General features: G+C 36.6%; 5 protein-coding genes across 9 annotated transcripts; 2 read left to right on the top strand and 3 right to left on the bottom strand.

The window, feature by feature from the left end:
- The first annotated feature begins 36 nt into the window (after positions 1 to 36).
- On the top strand, positions 37 to 1,733 carry LOC143372586 (nicotinamidase-like). Its single transcript, XM_076818922.1, has 3 exons — positions 37 to 608; positions 714 to 958; positions 1,050 to 1,733. The coding sequence occupies exons 1-3, from the start codon at positions 414 to 416 to the stop codon at positions 1,612 to 1,614; spliced, it is 1,005 nt and encodes a 334-aa protein (XP_076675037.1). The 5' UTR covers positions 37 to 413; the 3' UTR covers positions 1,615 to 1,733.
- Positions 1,734 to 2,297: 564 nt separating this feature from the next.
- On the top strand, positions 2,298 to 3,762 carry Rpb7 (DNA-directed RNA polymerase II subunit RPB7). The gene is made up of 8 exons (XM_076817532.1): positions 2,298 to 2,624; positions 2,713 to 2,822; positions 2,897 to 3,056; positions 3,121 to 3,171; positions 3,243 to 3,308; positions 3,380 to 3,451; positions 3,518 to 3,551; positions 3,623 to 3,762. The coding sequence occupies exons 1-8, from the start codon at positions 2,613 to 2,615 to the stop codon at positions 3,637 to 3,639; spliced, it is 522 nt and encodes a 173-aa protein (XP_076673647.1). The 5' UTR covers positions 2,298 to 2,612; the 3' UTR covers positions 3,640 to 3,762.
- A 58-nt stretch (positions 3,763 to 3,820) lies between these two features.
- LOC143371902 (uncharacterized) lies at positions 3,821 to 6,213 on the bottom strand. The gene is made up of 5 exons (XM_076817531.1): positions 5,934 to 6,213; positions 5,031 to 5,537; positions 4,868 to 4,956; positions 4,569 to 4,790; positions 3,821 to 4,500 (listed from the first exon to the last, which is right to left on the bottom strand). The coding sequence occupies exons 1-5, from the start codon at positions 6,054 to 6,056 to the stop codon at positions 4,284 to 4,286; spliced, it is 1,158 nt and encodes a 385-aa protein (XP_076673646.1). The 5' UTR covers positions 6,057 to 6,213; the 3' UTR covers positions 3,821 to 4,283.
- Positions 6,214 to 7,287: 1,074 nt separating this feature from the next.
- Positions 7,288 to 10,591, bottom strand: LOC143371901 (rab-like protein 6). 4 transcript variants are annotated; one of them, XM_076817526.1, is made up of 6 exons: positions 10,435 to 10,591; positions 9,767 to 9,975; positions 9,214 to 9,698; positions 8,349 to 9,133; positions 7,762 to 8,263; positions 7,288 to 7,684 (listed from the first exon to the last, which is right to left on the bottom strand). In XM_076817526.1, exons 2-6 carry the CDS (start codon positions 9,891 to 9,893, stop codon positions 7,484 to 7,486), a joined length of 2,100 nt encoding a protein of 699 aa, XP_076673641.1. In that variant the 5' UTR covers positions 9,894 to 9,975; positions 10,435 to 10,591; the 3' UTR covers positions 7,288 to 7,483. The 4 variants fall into 4 exon arrangements, with proteins under 4 accessions (XP_076673641.1, XP_076673643.1, XP_076673642.1 ...); XM_076817528.1 differs by having other exon boundaries at positions 9,214 to 9,521; XM_076817527.1 differs by having other exon boundaries at positions 9,767 to 9,873; positions 10,435 to 10,582.
- A 645-nt stretch (positions 10,592 to 11,236) lies between these two features.
- LOC143372004 (UPAR/Ly6 domain-containing protein crok-like) lies at positions 11,237 to 12,875 on the bottom strand. 2 transcript variants are annotated; one of them, XM_076817777.1, is made up of 3 exons: positions 12,614 to 12,875; positions 12,132 to 12,317; positions 11,237 to 11,979 (listed from the first exon to the last, which is right to left on the bottom strand). In XM_076817777.1, the coding sequence occupies exons 1-3, from the start codon at positions 12,672 to 12,674 to the stop codon at positions 11,759 to 11,761; spliced, it is 468 nt and encodes a 155-aa protein (XP_076673892.1). In that variant the 5' UTR covers positions 12,675 to 12,875; the 3' UTR covers positions 11,237 to 11,758. The 2 variants fall into 2 exon arrangements, with proteins under 2 accessions (XP_076673892.1, XP_076673893.1); XM_076817778.1 differs by lacking the exon at positions 12,614 to 12,875 and adding an exon at positions 12,442 to 12,589.
- Between the last annotated feature and the right edge of the window lie 392 nt (positions 12,876 to 13,267).

The following is a 13,267-nucleotide window of genomic DNA, read 5'->3' as shown; positions in this document are numbered from 1 at the left end:
TGGTAGGCTGTGCAGTCGGCCGTTATATATGCCTGAACCCCAGTCTGTGTGCATAGTAGTAAGTAGATGTGGCCGGTTCAGGCCATTAAGAAAAATACGCACGACCCGCCTTTAAGATTGTGCCGAATTAGTTGATAAAAACCAATCGTCACAGCGGCGAACTACACCGCCTGCCAAGGACGTTCTTTCTGTGCAGAAACAGTATGTAGACCACATATAATGTACAAATATCGAAAGCTAATACTGCATTGCAGTAAGGCTGAAGTAGATTGCATATAAATGCATTGCAGTGTTTTGTCAGGTGTTACTCCATTAAAGAGGCGCGGCGAGTAGTATGCAATATGATTGCAAGCTGCTAATGCAGGTATTGATTAAACAAAGGACTTGGAAACAAGTAGTTACCATAAAGGAACATGGATGCATGTTTTACTGCCTTTGATAAAGATGGAGATGGACATTTATGTCTCAGTGAATTTGAATTAATTTGCCGTGCATTGTTCCGTAATGATCGTGGAAAAGTTTATAGTCTTGAAGAAAATCAATTGAGTGAAATATATTCTATATTCGACTGGAAAGGAGATGGAAAGATCGACAAGGAAGAATTCGAGGTACTTTCACGTTTCTGCATGTTCCATTATCCGCATTATCGGTACAACTAATCGTACCTTTTTAAAGATATGAATGAAAATAATTTCTCGTTTATACCTTTACAGGTGTGTTGGAATCGTTGGATTAAAACATGCTGTCGTCCAAAGAATGCCTTTCTAATTGTAGATGTACAAAATGATTTCATTACTGGTTCCTTAAACATTAAACAATGCGCTGCTCAGCACGATGGCTCGGAAGTCATTGAGCCGATTAATCGTTTATTGGAAACTGTAAACTTCGATGCAGTATTTTACTCTCTTGATTGGCATCCTGTAGATCATGTGTCTTTCATCGATAATTTACATCTTCGGTAATTGATACGTTTTTCTTTACGCATTTGAATCTTGTTAACGCATGTTCCTTCTTACATTTACGAGTGATTGTATGTTTGCTTTGCGCAGAGAAGTTGATCCTAGTAGTGGAATTTCAAAGGAGGTTGCACAAGTTTACGATACGATTACATTTAGAGGGCCTCCATTGTTGAAGCAACGTCTTTGGCCGCGTCATTGTATTCAGGATTCTTGGGGCGCGGAGCTTCACAAAGATTTAAAAGTCCTAGATAACGCGATAAAGATATACAAAGGAACTAACCCAGCAGTGGATTCGTATTCTGTATTTTGGGACAATAAGAAAATGCAAGAGACCACATTATCTTCGCAATTGCAGGAGAAAGGTGTAACGGACATATATATCTGTGGATTAGCTTATGATGTTTGTGTTGGAGCCACTGCAGTTGACGCGCTTAGAAGTGGCTACAGAACTATCCTTATAGACGATTGTAGTCGAGGGGTGGATCTTGTTGATATCGAAAAAACCAAAGCCACTGTCATAGCCAGTAGTGGTGTAATTGTAAATTCAAATCAGGTAAAGGCGATGGTTGAAGGAAGGGACCGCCGACCAGAACTTGGATATAAGTTAGCTATGGAAATTAAAGAAAAATTAAACTGTACAGATGATGATATGTAATTTAGTTTCACATTTAATTTACGATAGATTGTAATCTGCTACGCAAGCTTGTTAAATCGAAATTAGTATATAACGAAAATATATGTATGAACTAGAATAAATATATTTTTCTGCATTAATCTTTAATGACTTGTTTTTTCCCTAAAGTTATCTTTAAAAATTGTATTGATATCTGTATGAGTAATCTAAAAAGAAGTATAAAAAATTTATGTAAATAAACATTAACTTCACGAGATAAAACAGAATGGACACTTCACCGGGATTTAATAGTGCCCGTCATCTATCGGAAAAAATTCAAAGTGACGTCTCCTTTTGAATTCATTTCCTATGTCCTAAGGTGTTTCCATATACAGGGTGATATCTCGAGAAATATTCAGTCATATCAAGTTATATTGAGTTTTTAATGATCTCACCTTCATGGGCGTCCGCAGGGGGAGGGGAGCAAACGGGGCAGTTACCCCCCTGGCTTTTAAGAAAAAATCGCTTATTTTTCAAAACTGATCTTTATTAAGTTTATACTAAAAAAGGGAATTTTTTTAAATTTCGGTTTTAAATTTTTAATTAAATTGGCACTATAAAATAGGTTAAAAAAAACAAGAGTGGTATATTTTTCTTTACCATCATCCCAAAGTTGCTCCCCTCTGGAAAAAAGTCTGTGGACGCCCCTGCTCAGCTTCTACCTTTTATACGCCGAATAACTCGAGGAATCAATTTATGTAGAAAAAGTCGTATGGTTCCACTTAAGAAGAATCGTTTCGTAGAATGCTGGAGTTTTTTAAACAGTGTAAAGCGTTCCTCTGCGATTGGTTCTGTAGCTTCGCTTGGAACAGATCTATAGCCTAACCCATTTGCTAGAGTCACCCTGTATAGTATACGCTTTGCAAGCATGTATAACCTAAGTGACAGGGACAATTGTCGAATACTTGTTGTTTAGAATTTTTAAATATTACTCAACATATTATTGAAGGTAGCAATATTCGATACTGTTAAAATAAAACATGTTTTATCATGTAAGTGGTTTCTACATAAATGAAAGTTATAAATTGATTAAAGTATACAATATAATTTTATTGTAAATGTATCTGTTTATTTTAATAGATATCATTGGAACACGAAATTTTATTACATCCAAGATATTTTGGTCCTCAATTGTTAGATACCGTGAAACAAAAATTATATACAGAAGTTGAAGGTACTTGCACAGGAAAGTAAGTTTATCATTCTGTCTAAAAGCGCAAAGTCTATTTGGAATAATTATTTTAAATACTTTATAATATTTCAGATACGGTTTTGTAGTGGCCGTAACAACGATAGATAATATTGGTGCAGGAATCATACAACCGGGACAAGGTTTTGTCGTATATCCAGTTAAATATAAGGCTATTGTTTTTAGACCATTTAAAGGAGAAGTGCTAGATGCCATTGTGACGCAAGTTAACAAGGTAACTAAGATACCTTGAATACAGGTATATACATAATGTTAATAAATATCTGTTCTCGCGTTAGGTTGGAATGTTTGCTGAAATAGGTCCACTTTCATGTTTTATATCTCATCACGTAAGTCACTCTTATATACATGTACTTTAATTGTGCACTATTATTTCCTAAATTATTAAATCCATTTACAGTCGATACCAGCAGATATGCAATTTTGCCCAAATGTAAATCCATCTTGTTACAAATCGAAAGAAGAGGTAACTTACATTCCAAGAAATAGTTTATGTAACTCTAACATTATAATTGCATCTTATAATATAAATTACAGGATGTAATTATTCAACCAGATGATGAAATAAGATTGAAGATCGTCGGCACAAGGGTTGATGCCACAGGAATTGTTAGTAAAGCATTAATCTTCTCTCTTCGTACTCTGTATTGTTATTAAAGTTATATATTTTTTTAGTTTGCCATTGGAACATTGATGGACGATTACTTAGGTAATTATGTGTTCTATTCCTATAATAAACTCTATAACGTTATGTTTTTCTAACATTCGATTCTTTTACAGGTCTTGTGTGTAACTAAATTGGGTAGGACTACTTTATACCAGGTTTTCTTGGTGAACGAAACTGTACTTGAGTTTCTACGAAAACTTAGGGTTTACATGTAAAAATTGAAATAAAAGCAAGACTGCAACGTTTCATAAAACTTGACGATTGCATTCCATCCTAATACGTCTAGTAAGAAACAGTAGAAGGGAACACTACAGTAACATTTCAGATGCATTTCCGTGTTTATTAGTAATAAATAATTTAATTCGGTTACAGTATATAAAATGTCTAATATCATTACACACAATACTTTATCCATTTTACTTTCTTGACAAATGATCCATAACGACAAGCAATTATAATTATATATACAAAGCGAAGTTATGTAATTTTCATATAACTAGGGATACTAACCAGAATGCAATGCATTCGTTAATCGCAATACTATTATCGCAGCGAGCCGTTTAACAAGTAATTTCGAAAACTGGCCTTTGAAATTAAGTGTCTGTAATTTATTTTCGTCACGCAAAATGATGATGGTACGCGTTCATTTGTAAGTGCAGTTTTACAGGCATATGTCATGTATACGGTAAAACGTCAGAACAGATGGTATGCCTTGATACATGAATTATTTCGTGTTTAGTGCAGTAACTTTAAGCTTTTAAACATTTTTTCATTTTATTTTATTCCAGTTAACTGAAACTTTATTTTTGAACAAAGTTTAACAAAGCTACAAGAATCCGATCCTATTAATGCAGTGAATAAAGCTAATTTTGCCCCAACAGGGGTTTTCACGTTACCACACGTGTCTTCGTCAGGCATCATCTTATCCACGACGTGTTTAAATACTTTCCCGTCATTATTCACATGGAACGTAGAAAACCCGTCGTACCACCTATCGACAAGTTTTCACGATTAACATCGCAGAGAAATATTAAAAACTGATTCGCTAAATGTACTTACGCTTCCGTATCATTTATGTGATGCTTCATATTCCACACTTTAACCCTCCAGAATTGAAGAAACACGTGAGTACCACTAATACCTATTATACGCCAACGAACCTTAATAGTATTATCCTCGGGATGCATAGTCATTTTCATAAGATTTAATCTAATGTATGCGAACTTTATATGACCTACTATTTTTAAGAATGCTATTTGCTTCACGTAGTTAACAAGACCTCTGCAAGATATTCTCCATTATAGACACTACTAATAGCAAAAACAATTTAGAGTCTAAATTTTAGACGATACACTTACGTAGTTGATACTCCTCTAATATTGTTTATAAATATTAAATCTTGGGTATATAGCGTATAATCCATTGTTTTAACAAACAGCATTGGTAACTAAAAAGAAAAGCATGCTTCGATAAAGAATATACTCCCAGGTAATTTACTTAGAAAATAATAAGAATACATACATCTTTATTAAGGCAGTCGAATACATGCTGTAACTGTGCTTCGGATGGTTTTCGTTCCTCGGAAGATTGTTTCTCACCTTCCTTTTGCACGTGAGGGGAAGTCTCTGCGTAGAGAATTCTTTGCTTCTCAGAATTAAGCGAGGTATCATCCAAGACTCTATTACCTAACATCATGTCTGTACGAGACAAATAAGACTTCTTATTATCACAAAAGGAATTTAATTCTGTATGTAGCTCTGGCCATTGTATATTATTACGCGATAAAGTTTCGCGCATAACATCAGGATCCATGGCGTTCAATGTCTGAGCATTCTTTTGTCTTTGCTTCTGCGACCATGCAGTTTGCGGTTTACTCCAATTATATCTTTTATCAAAGACCTTTGACCACTTGGTGGCCACATTAGTGTAAGAGATTGGTAGATTTTGACAGAATGGGTAAATAGTAGAAGTCGATGGTTTTACGCCGTGATTCGCCGATGCGCTCGTCGCCGCCCGTCTGCCCAAAAACTGAAATATTATAGAAAACACATGTCGATCGAACTCATTAAAACTGCAATGTTAGTATAAACTCTCATTGGACTAAACTGACACATGATTGCTCGGGATTCTATTAACGCTAATATATGTTGAGACAGCGAATGAGGGGAAAAATAAATGGGAAAAAAAATGAAAAAGTTTCATTTCCAACGAAAACTTATTGTGAATCGTACGATATCGTTGTCAAAGTTATACGTTTAAATGATCATTATGTAAGTATTTTAAGGTTAGCATATTTCGGCGACTTGGTACGATAATACAAAGTGATAATAATTTGTTGTTAAGCAATGGTAGATATCGCCGGGCAAGAAAATTACTTAAATTCAGGGAATGGATAATTGTCGTGAACAAGTGTCAAGGATATACCTGTTCCAAAAACAGGGACGATTTAACATGTTTCGGTAATTGACGGTCGATCGCTGTTACTTGTTTTCGCGTATTAACAAAAGATGTAACTTTATTGGGGAAAGTGCGCAAACACAAGGACATTTTTCCGACGTCTTCGTTTCACTGATTCATACTCGGCACCTTTTTATTATACGTAACATAACATAATGCGCGGTAATCGTAAATGCCGCATGACCTCAACGTGATACATAGACAGTAGCCGACAAATTCACACACGTTTCGAACACGTTTCGATAACTCGTAGGATCGGATGCATAGTTGTAAACAAAATCAAAAGAGGGCGATCGTTTTCGCAGGGAAATTCGAAATCTTTATCTACAGACTGTTCCAGCGAATTGAAATTCCGTTTTAAAATGAGAAATCGATAAATTGATGAATAATATAAATAAGGAATTAGGGTTCAGTCGCGTGCGTACGTCAGTAGGTGTGTGATCAGGCTTCAAGGCCGACGATCATTAACGTAGACTTGGGGTTTTCAATGAATTATGGACTTTCTGGCAATAATTGATGTATTTTGAAGTTAGATCTTAAAATATAAGCCCTGGACTACTTCGCTATATGGTACTAACAACGAGATCACTTACAATTTAATTAGCTATAAATAGAATAGTTCTGAGATAGTTCCAATTACTGTAAGAGGGTGTTACATGCAAGATTATAGAAATTTGTTTATTATGCACTCATTTTCAATAATAGAATTGTTTATTTACTGGTGAAAAATGTCTTTTGAAAATTTGTTCAGTTCGTGAACACAGAAATGCTAGCCGCGCGTAGCGGTGGAAACGGTGAACTAAAATGGGCGTTAGAACGGTTAGAACACGACCAGTTGCCAAAAATATTTATCACCTATTATGACAATTTCGTATTTATTTATATACATTTATTAACATAAAGCTGCAACAATGACATATACTCTAATGATACATAGGATAAAAAAACAACGATTATGTAATGACTTAACTAATTACGTTAATTTAATGCAGTTATTGTTTGTTTGTTTTAAAAATACTCAACAATAAAGCTGTTGTTACAGAAAATTCTATAATAACAAAGTTATTTTCAGAAATACTTGATTACTGAAAAACTGGAGTATCAAAATAAATAATTTAAATAGATACATCGAAACCTACATATTCTTGAAAATGCAATGGTTAAAGTATATTTAAATTTGCGAAGGTATCGTACTCATCTCTTTACGTCAGATACAAATAGGATACTAGTTTCACAAATATATAAACCAGTAATTATTAAAAAATTCAAAATTAAGAATATTACTCTTAGTTTGCTAAAAATCATTCCTTGTCTCGGTGCGTAAAGTTATTTTTTTATATAAAGAGTTTTAACCGAACTTTCACATCGCGTAATGCTTTCTTTAAAAGTTGTACTTGCAAGCATTCATCTGCTCTCCATCTTCGAAGAATCAAGGTTTAAGGACATTTTGCGTGCCTTATCAGAAAACGGCATGATTAATTAGAAACACGATTAAATGTAGTGCGACTGGAGTAGAGCTATATCGCTTCGTAGGCAACATCAATGCCAATTCTAGTTGCGGTACCATTGAGAAATTCTTCGAGCTCGTCGCGTTCCCTGTTCTCATCTCTCGAGCGGTGTAGCGAACGTTTCTTCTTCTTTTCCGACTTCTCAGTTTTCTCCTTGTCTTTCTCTTTATCCTTGGACTTTTTCTTCTTTTTCTTCTCCTTGTCCTCCGTCTAGAATGAAATCAATTCAGGGTTGGATTGTTAAGGAAACTGAAGCTGCGTCGAAGAATACTATAATCAGCACGCACCTTTTCTTTGTGCTTTTTCTTTTCTCTTAACACGGGACTCCCGCCATCGGAACTCATATGACGTACGCTAGTATTGTCGAGTAATTCTAGATGAACGTTAGAACTTGTTACGCTAACGTCTAAACTTTTATCACTCAACTCTAGTCTATCTTTCCTGGTACTATTACTGCTTACATCTTCACCACCCTCGGGACTTTGCCTCCATTTAGAATCGCGCCGAAGCCAACTATCGAATGTATCGGAACTGATCTCCTGCTGTTCGCTTATATCATAATTATTCGACATTTGTAATTCTTGCTCTATAGATGAGACCGAATTCCGTTTATCGGTTTGTCGTAATTTTTCCGAATTTATTTCCACGTTCGATAAACTTTCGCGTTTATGCTTCTGTTTGCATAAAGGGTTCTCGGCCAATTTTGGTTGAATAGGAGGCGTCGTTTCGTCGGCTGACGATAGATCATCCTCGTAACCGGCCACCAAAGGGTTCGCAGTTTCGGTATCGCTGTTAAGTGTAAAAGATACAACAATTAAACGAAAATGAAGGATATGGAATCTTCTTTCTCTTATTTGCATGATTTCAAGTATACCTTTCGGAATCTACCTCCTCGTGTGGTAGTTTCTGTGGTGAAACTTGGCTGTCGTCTAAGAACGATCGGTCTAGCAGACCATCGTCCGGTACGAAATCTTCAACGCTAGTTAACGGTGCGCTTGTATTCGTGTTATTAGTATGTATTACCCTGCTGTCCACTTCACCTTCCTTTTTATTCCCAAATATCTTTGACATAAGTGATTGTGGCTTACCAATCGAGTCTTTTCTATCGGAATTATCATTCAAAAGTTCAGTCACCTTCGACTCTGTCTTTGAAATATTTGGCGTGGCAGATAATGCTGATACAGTCTGTGAGTTTTTAGTAGGAACTGATTGATTTTCGGAAGAATTCGTATTACTTTCCTTCTTGGGCGGCGATTTTAAGTCTATATTTTTCACCGGAATGGGGGTTCCACCTCCTATGGGACCAGGCATTGAAATTGATCTCTTCACTTCGGCATTTATATTCGTGTTACCATTCAGGGACGATAGATGATGATTGCTTAGGGAAGATGTAACATTAGGGACTAGAATACTGGCAGAGACAGAGTCAGCAATGGCTCTTCTCCTGTTAACGAGATTATCCAGAAATTTGTTGTAATCAGCATCATCGCTATCCTGAAAGAGGTCAAGTTCCTGTATGGTCAAACGTGTTTCGTCCTCGTTGGTGTCGAGTTGTTTCAACAACGTTTCCCGTTGCAACTGAAGGAATGGAAGATTGAAGAATTTGTGCAAAAGCTTTAATCCAAAGCCATTTCTCATAGATGATTCTGCGTATCTTACCTGTGAAAAATAAGAGCGTACAGAATGTTACGAGACATGATTTTCCAAATAGTTACGGCTAATAATAGCAGCAGATTTACTTGCGCTGATCTTTCGTGTAGCGAATCGATAAAATATGTTACATGATCCGCCGTAATTGTCCTATGATGCGCCATGTCGCAATGATTTCCTAAAACAATCACTGGAATATGGCTAGGTATTTTTGGAAGTTCTCTTTGTACATAGTCGAATGTCCAAGATTTTGTTATGTCCATCATAATGATAACACCGTTGGTCCCTTTATACACATCGAGGAACTCTGCGTCTAGAGCAGGTTCCTCGATAATATTTTCAGACGGCGAATTATCCATCTTCAGACCTTCCAACTTTTTCCTACGTCGACCCTTATCTACAACGTCCCAAACTTCAACTTTAACAACATCATCTGTAGCTTTATAATTCCACTGAATACTGGTTACTTGTATCTCTTCCGTAGGTATATATTCTTCGATAAATTTTTGGCCCTGAAGTCTATGAAATAAACATGTCTTTCCCACATTTCTATCACCTTTTATAATAATTTTCACTACAAACAAAGTTTCTTTCATTTGAAGTATTTTACATTTTCATTGAATACGAGCGATATAAACTTACTATTATATTGTACACCTTTGGCAAATTTTCTCTGCAACGTTGTTGGCATAGATTGATGAGCTGGTCTAGGAGATACATTGCTAACTCCATCTGATTTTCCAGCCAATCTTTTGAATGCAGAGAACATTGTAGGTACAAGTCTTTCCAACCGAGCCAATAATAATTTAGGAAAGGATTCTTGTCCTTATTAATAATGTTAAAACAAATATCTGAATAGAAGAAATATATCAGAATCAATTTTTTTTTGCTTTCAACAAATCACATGCAATGCAATGCAAACTATTATACATTATATCTATGTAATTTGAAATAGTACATTTATATAATATCCCTGCCGAAGCATTAAAATTGTTAAAGGGGCAACTTTTTTATCTTTTTACAGAATGACATAAACATAGCAAATAGAGAAGCTGTGCATCTTATAAGTGTCTTTCAATTTGATCATTCTTTTCGGATACGTAGAAACGAAGATATTATTCGAATAATCGAACAATATCTGTCACTGGGAAATGTGCAAGGGAACGTCTTGTTGAACAACAAGTTGGTACTAATGTTCGTCGTAATCGTGTAGCAAAAATGTATAAAAAGTTTTATGGAAATTATGCTATGAATATTACCAGTTGATCGTGTTAGATTCAACACGAATTGAAAGTGATTAGATCGCTTACCACATGTTATTCTAAATTTTCCGTGAAAAATAGAAATTCATTCGAAACCGACAACCGATCCAACAAAACTTAAGCAGCTGTCACTTAGCACACTCTTACCAGCTGTACACTGGATGATATACACCGTGTGCACCAGTGTTAGTGTGCACCGTGTTCACCAGTGTGCACTGAAATCGCGGACACAAGCCGCACTCTGAGGGAAAGAGCCAATCAAATTAGGGGTGCGCCTACAGGCGAATTTACACGGTTCATTGTGGACTGTGGTGTGGACTAGTGATCCTCTAGGGAGTGACCGGAACAACGTGTATCGTCACTGATTGGTTGCCGCGATTTTGAAGCAAAAGCGGAAGTAGACAGGGAAAGAAACTGTAAAAAAGAAAGAGACAGAAAGAGAGAGAGAAATACTGATAGAGAGATAGATAAATGTTTAGGTTATGTTATTTCCGGTTTTGCTCCAAAATGGCTGCGGTTATACCGATCACTCCCTAGAGGATCACTAGTGTGGACCAGCGGATAGCAGCGCCAATGAACTCGATTGAATATCTGACTTCTGATCAACAAAGCTTTTCCGACTTTTACTTAACACTGATAATAATGTAAAAAATATGTTACTGCAAATATATAATATTATCCAAAATATTCATAAACTACAAATAAATAGCCGCTACCGAATGCCTTTTCCATGTAGACAATTAAAGTGCCCATAAATTAATGCATTTGCTTTACAGTTTCTGCTAGTAAAAGGATCTGCTTAAAATATAGATTACAGCAACGACGATTAACACGGATTTAAAAACAGCACAACAGGGAACAAGTATTTATTTACAAAAGTTCATACTACAAATATATGTATATAAAGTGATAAAAATCGTAATGGACGGACATTTAAAAATGCACCTTTCAATGGTAACGCGAAAGGTTCAGTTCTACTTTGAAAGCTATATTATATTTATACGAAATATTAACTTAAAACATTAATTTTACGTTGAACGCTTAAATACTCACGTTAGTGAAATCAGTCGGGTTTCGTTCTAACGTTTCGTATGGACGGAAATGTTTCTTTCGTGCGGCTTAAAGGTAACTCGTACCATTATGGTTACAAGCGATTCTATGATTAATATTGTATCGCACAAACTATCGCAACGTTCAGTTATTTATCCTTTTTCGTAGGAAAATTATTACGTCGTAGGTGTAGTGGCAGAGCAAAAGAAGTGATTGTTACGCGTGCACAGCTAAAGTAAGCTTCAGTCACGATGAAAATTTTCCTCTTCTTCAACAATTATCGAATTTTCGGATATATATAATATATATATATATTTAATATCTATCTTAAAAAATCTAACATGTAGGTAGAAATGCCAAGGAGTAATAGAACTGTAATCGAGAATGACGGTAACGGTGTCGCCTTGTTACAAGAATCGTCGGAACAGGAACATTCTTCCCAGTACACTCCGTTCTCGTAAACCCCCCAATTACAGACACCGGTGACTCCGGTACTGGCTACGGAAGAGCATCGACGAATCACCTGTCGCCATCTACCGTCCCCTTTAACAAGCATATCAACAGTAAATTTACACAACCAATTCGACTGATGATTTTGGACTTATGCTTTGTAAGACAGGGATACTGGTGTGACGTTTGGAAGGTTAATCGGAATTAGAAGAAGACGAAGTATGACGTGTTCTATGAAAACTTACAAATGAAACCACGGGGACTCTGGTGCGTTACTTTTACGCAGAACGTGCCAGGCATATAAGAGTCCTCGCTATTACACTCGATAGCGATGTTCTTTTCTTTGTCGAATTTCTCGTACGCTCCGCACAAATCTGCGCCTTTGGGATCGGTATCGCTGCTGCATTGGTAACAGCGAATCGCTTCTGTACCTAAAATTTCATCGGACCAACTACAACTTACCGTCGAGAATCGAGAATAGATTTATTCGTCATAACCCAAAACTGCGCGTAATCGACAGTGAGTGACCTGAACTTTCATCGAACAAGTACACACCACCCATTGCACTGTGCGACTGTCACGGGGATTATACGAGGAAATTCAACGAGTATACATGCCCGATTACGATTACAAAACTGATGTTTAACGAGTTCTCACAAACTATTTTCACTGCGTTCCATTCGAATGTGCACTCAAGTGACTGCAGCTCGTAAGAAGCTTCGCTTACCTATCACGGTGAACATCAACAACACACAAATAACACTCGCGGTTCCGTTGTTCGTTATCATTTCGAGGAATTTTCATACAGTAGAATGTCCACAGCTTGGCGTGCCTCTCCCATAAACGCATGAGGCGTGGGTTGATTGGTTGGTATGAGTTTAGATGACTCGAAATTCCCCTACTCGTTCGTCCGCTCGTCCTTTCATACGGCGAGCTCGTTCATCAGTCGTGTGAATCGTGTGCATACATGCAGACGCAAGAGCTCTAGCTATATATACCACTTGAATCACATTACAGAATTTTCGAAAGAAAAACAAAAGAAAATGTATTGTTAGTCTTATATATATGAGCTGCAATGCTATGCCTGCCTTTGACACTATTTGGCACGTTCACTCGTATCTGCTCGTATCCCTCCACCCACCTCCACCTTTCCCTTTATGACAACAGGCCCTGGTATTATTCTGTTGAAATCTGGCGGTCCGCAATCCGCATCCCTTCCATTTCTGGAACTACTCGAAAGGTCGAAAGCAAGCGACCGTTTACGACCACCCACTGATCTCGGGAAACAGGAGTGGGGTCACCTATTTTTTCGGCAGTGTACACTTATTTTTTAGTTGTTTTATTGGTAATTAATCGTTTGTTTTTATAATACACGGGACCT

Source organism: Andrena cerasifolii, chromosome 8 (genome assembly GCF_050908995.1).
Source record: "Andrena cerasifolii isolate SP2316 chromosome 8, iyAndCera1_principal, whole genome shotgun sequence".
Taxonomy (NCBI): Eukaryota; Metazoa; Arthropoda; class Insecta; order Hymenoptera; family Andrenidae; genus Andrena; species Andrena cerasifolii.
The sequence above is the reverse complement of the archived record's forward strand: the minus strand, read 5'-3'. Positions and strand labels throughout refer to the sequence as shown.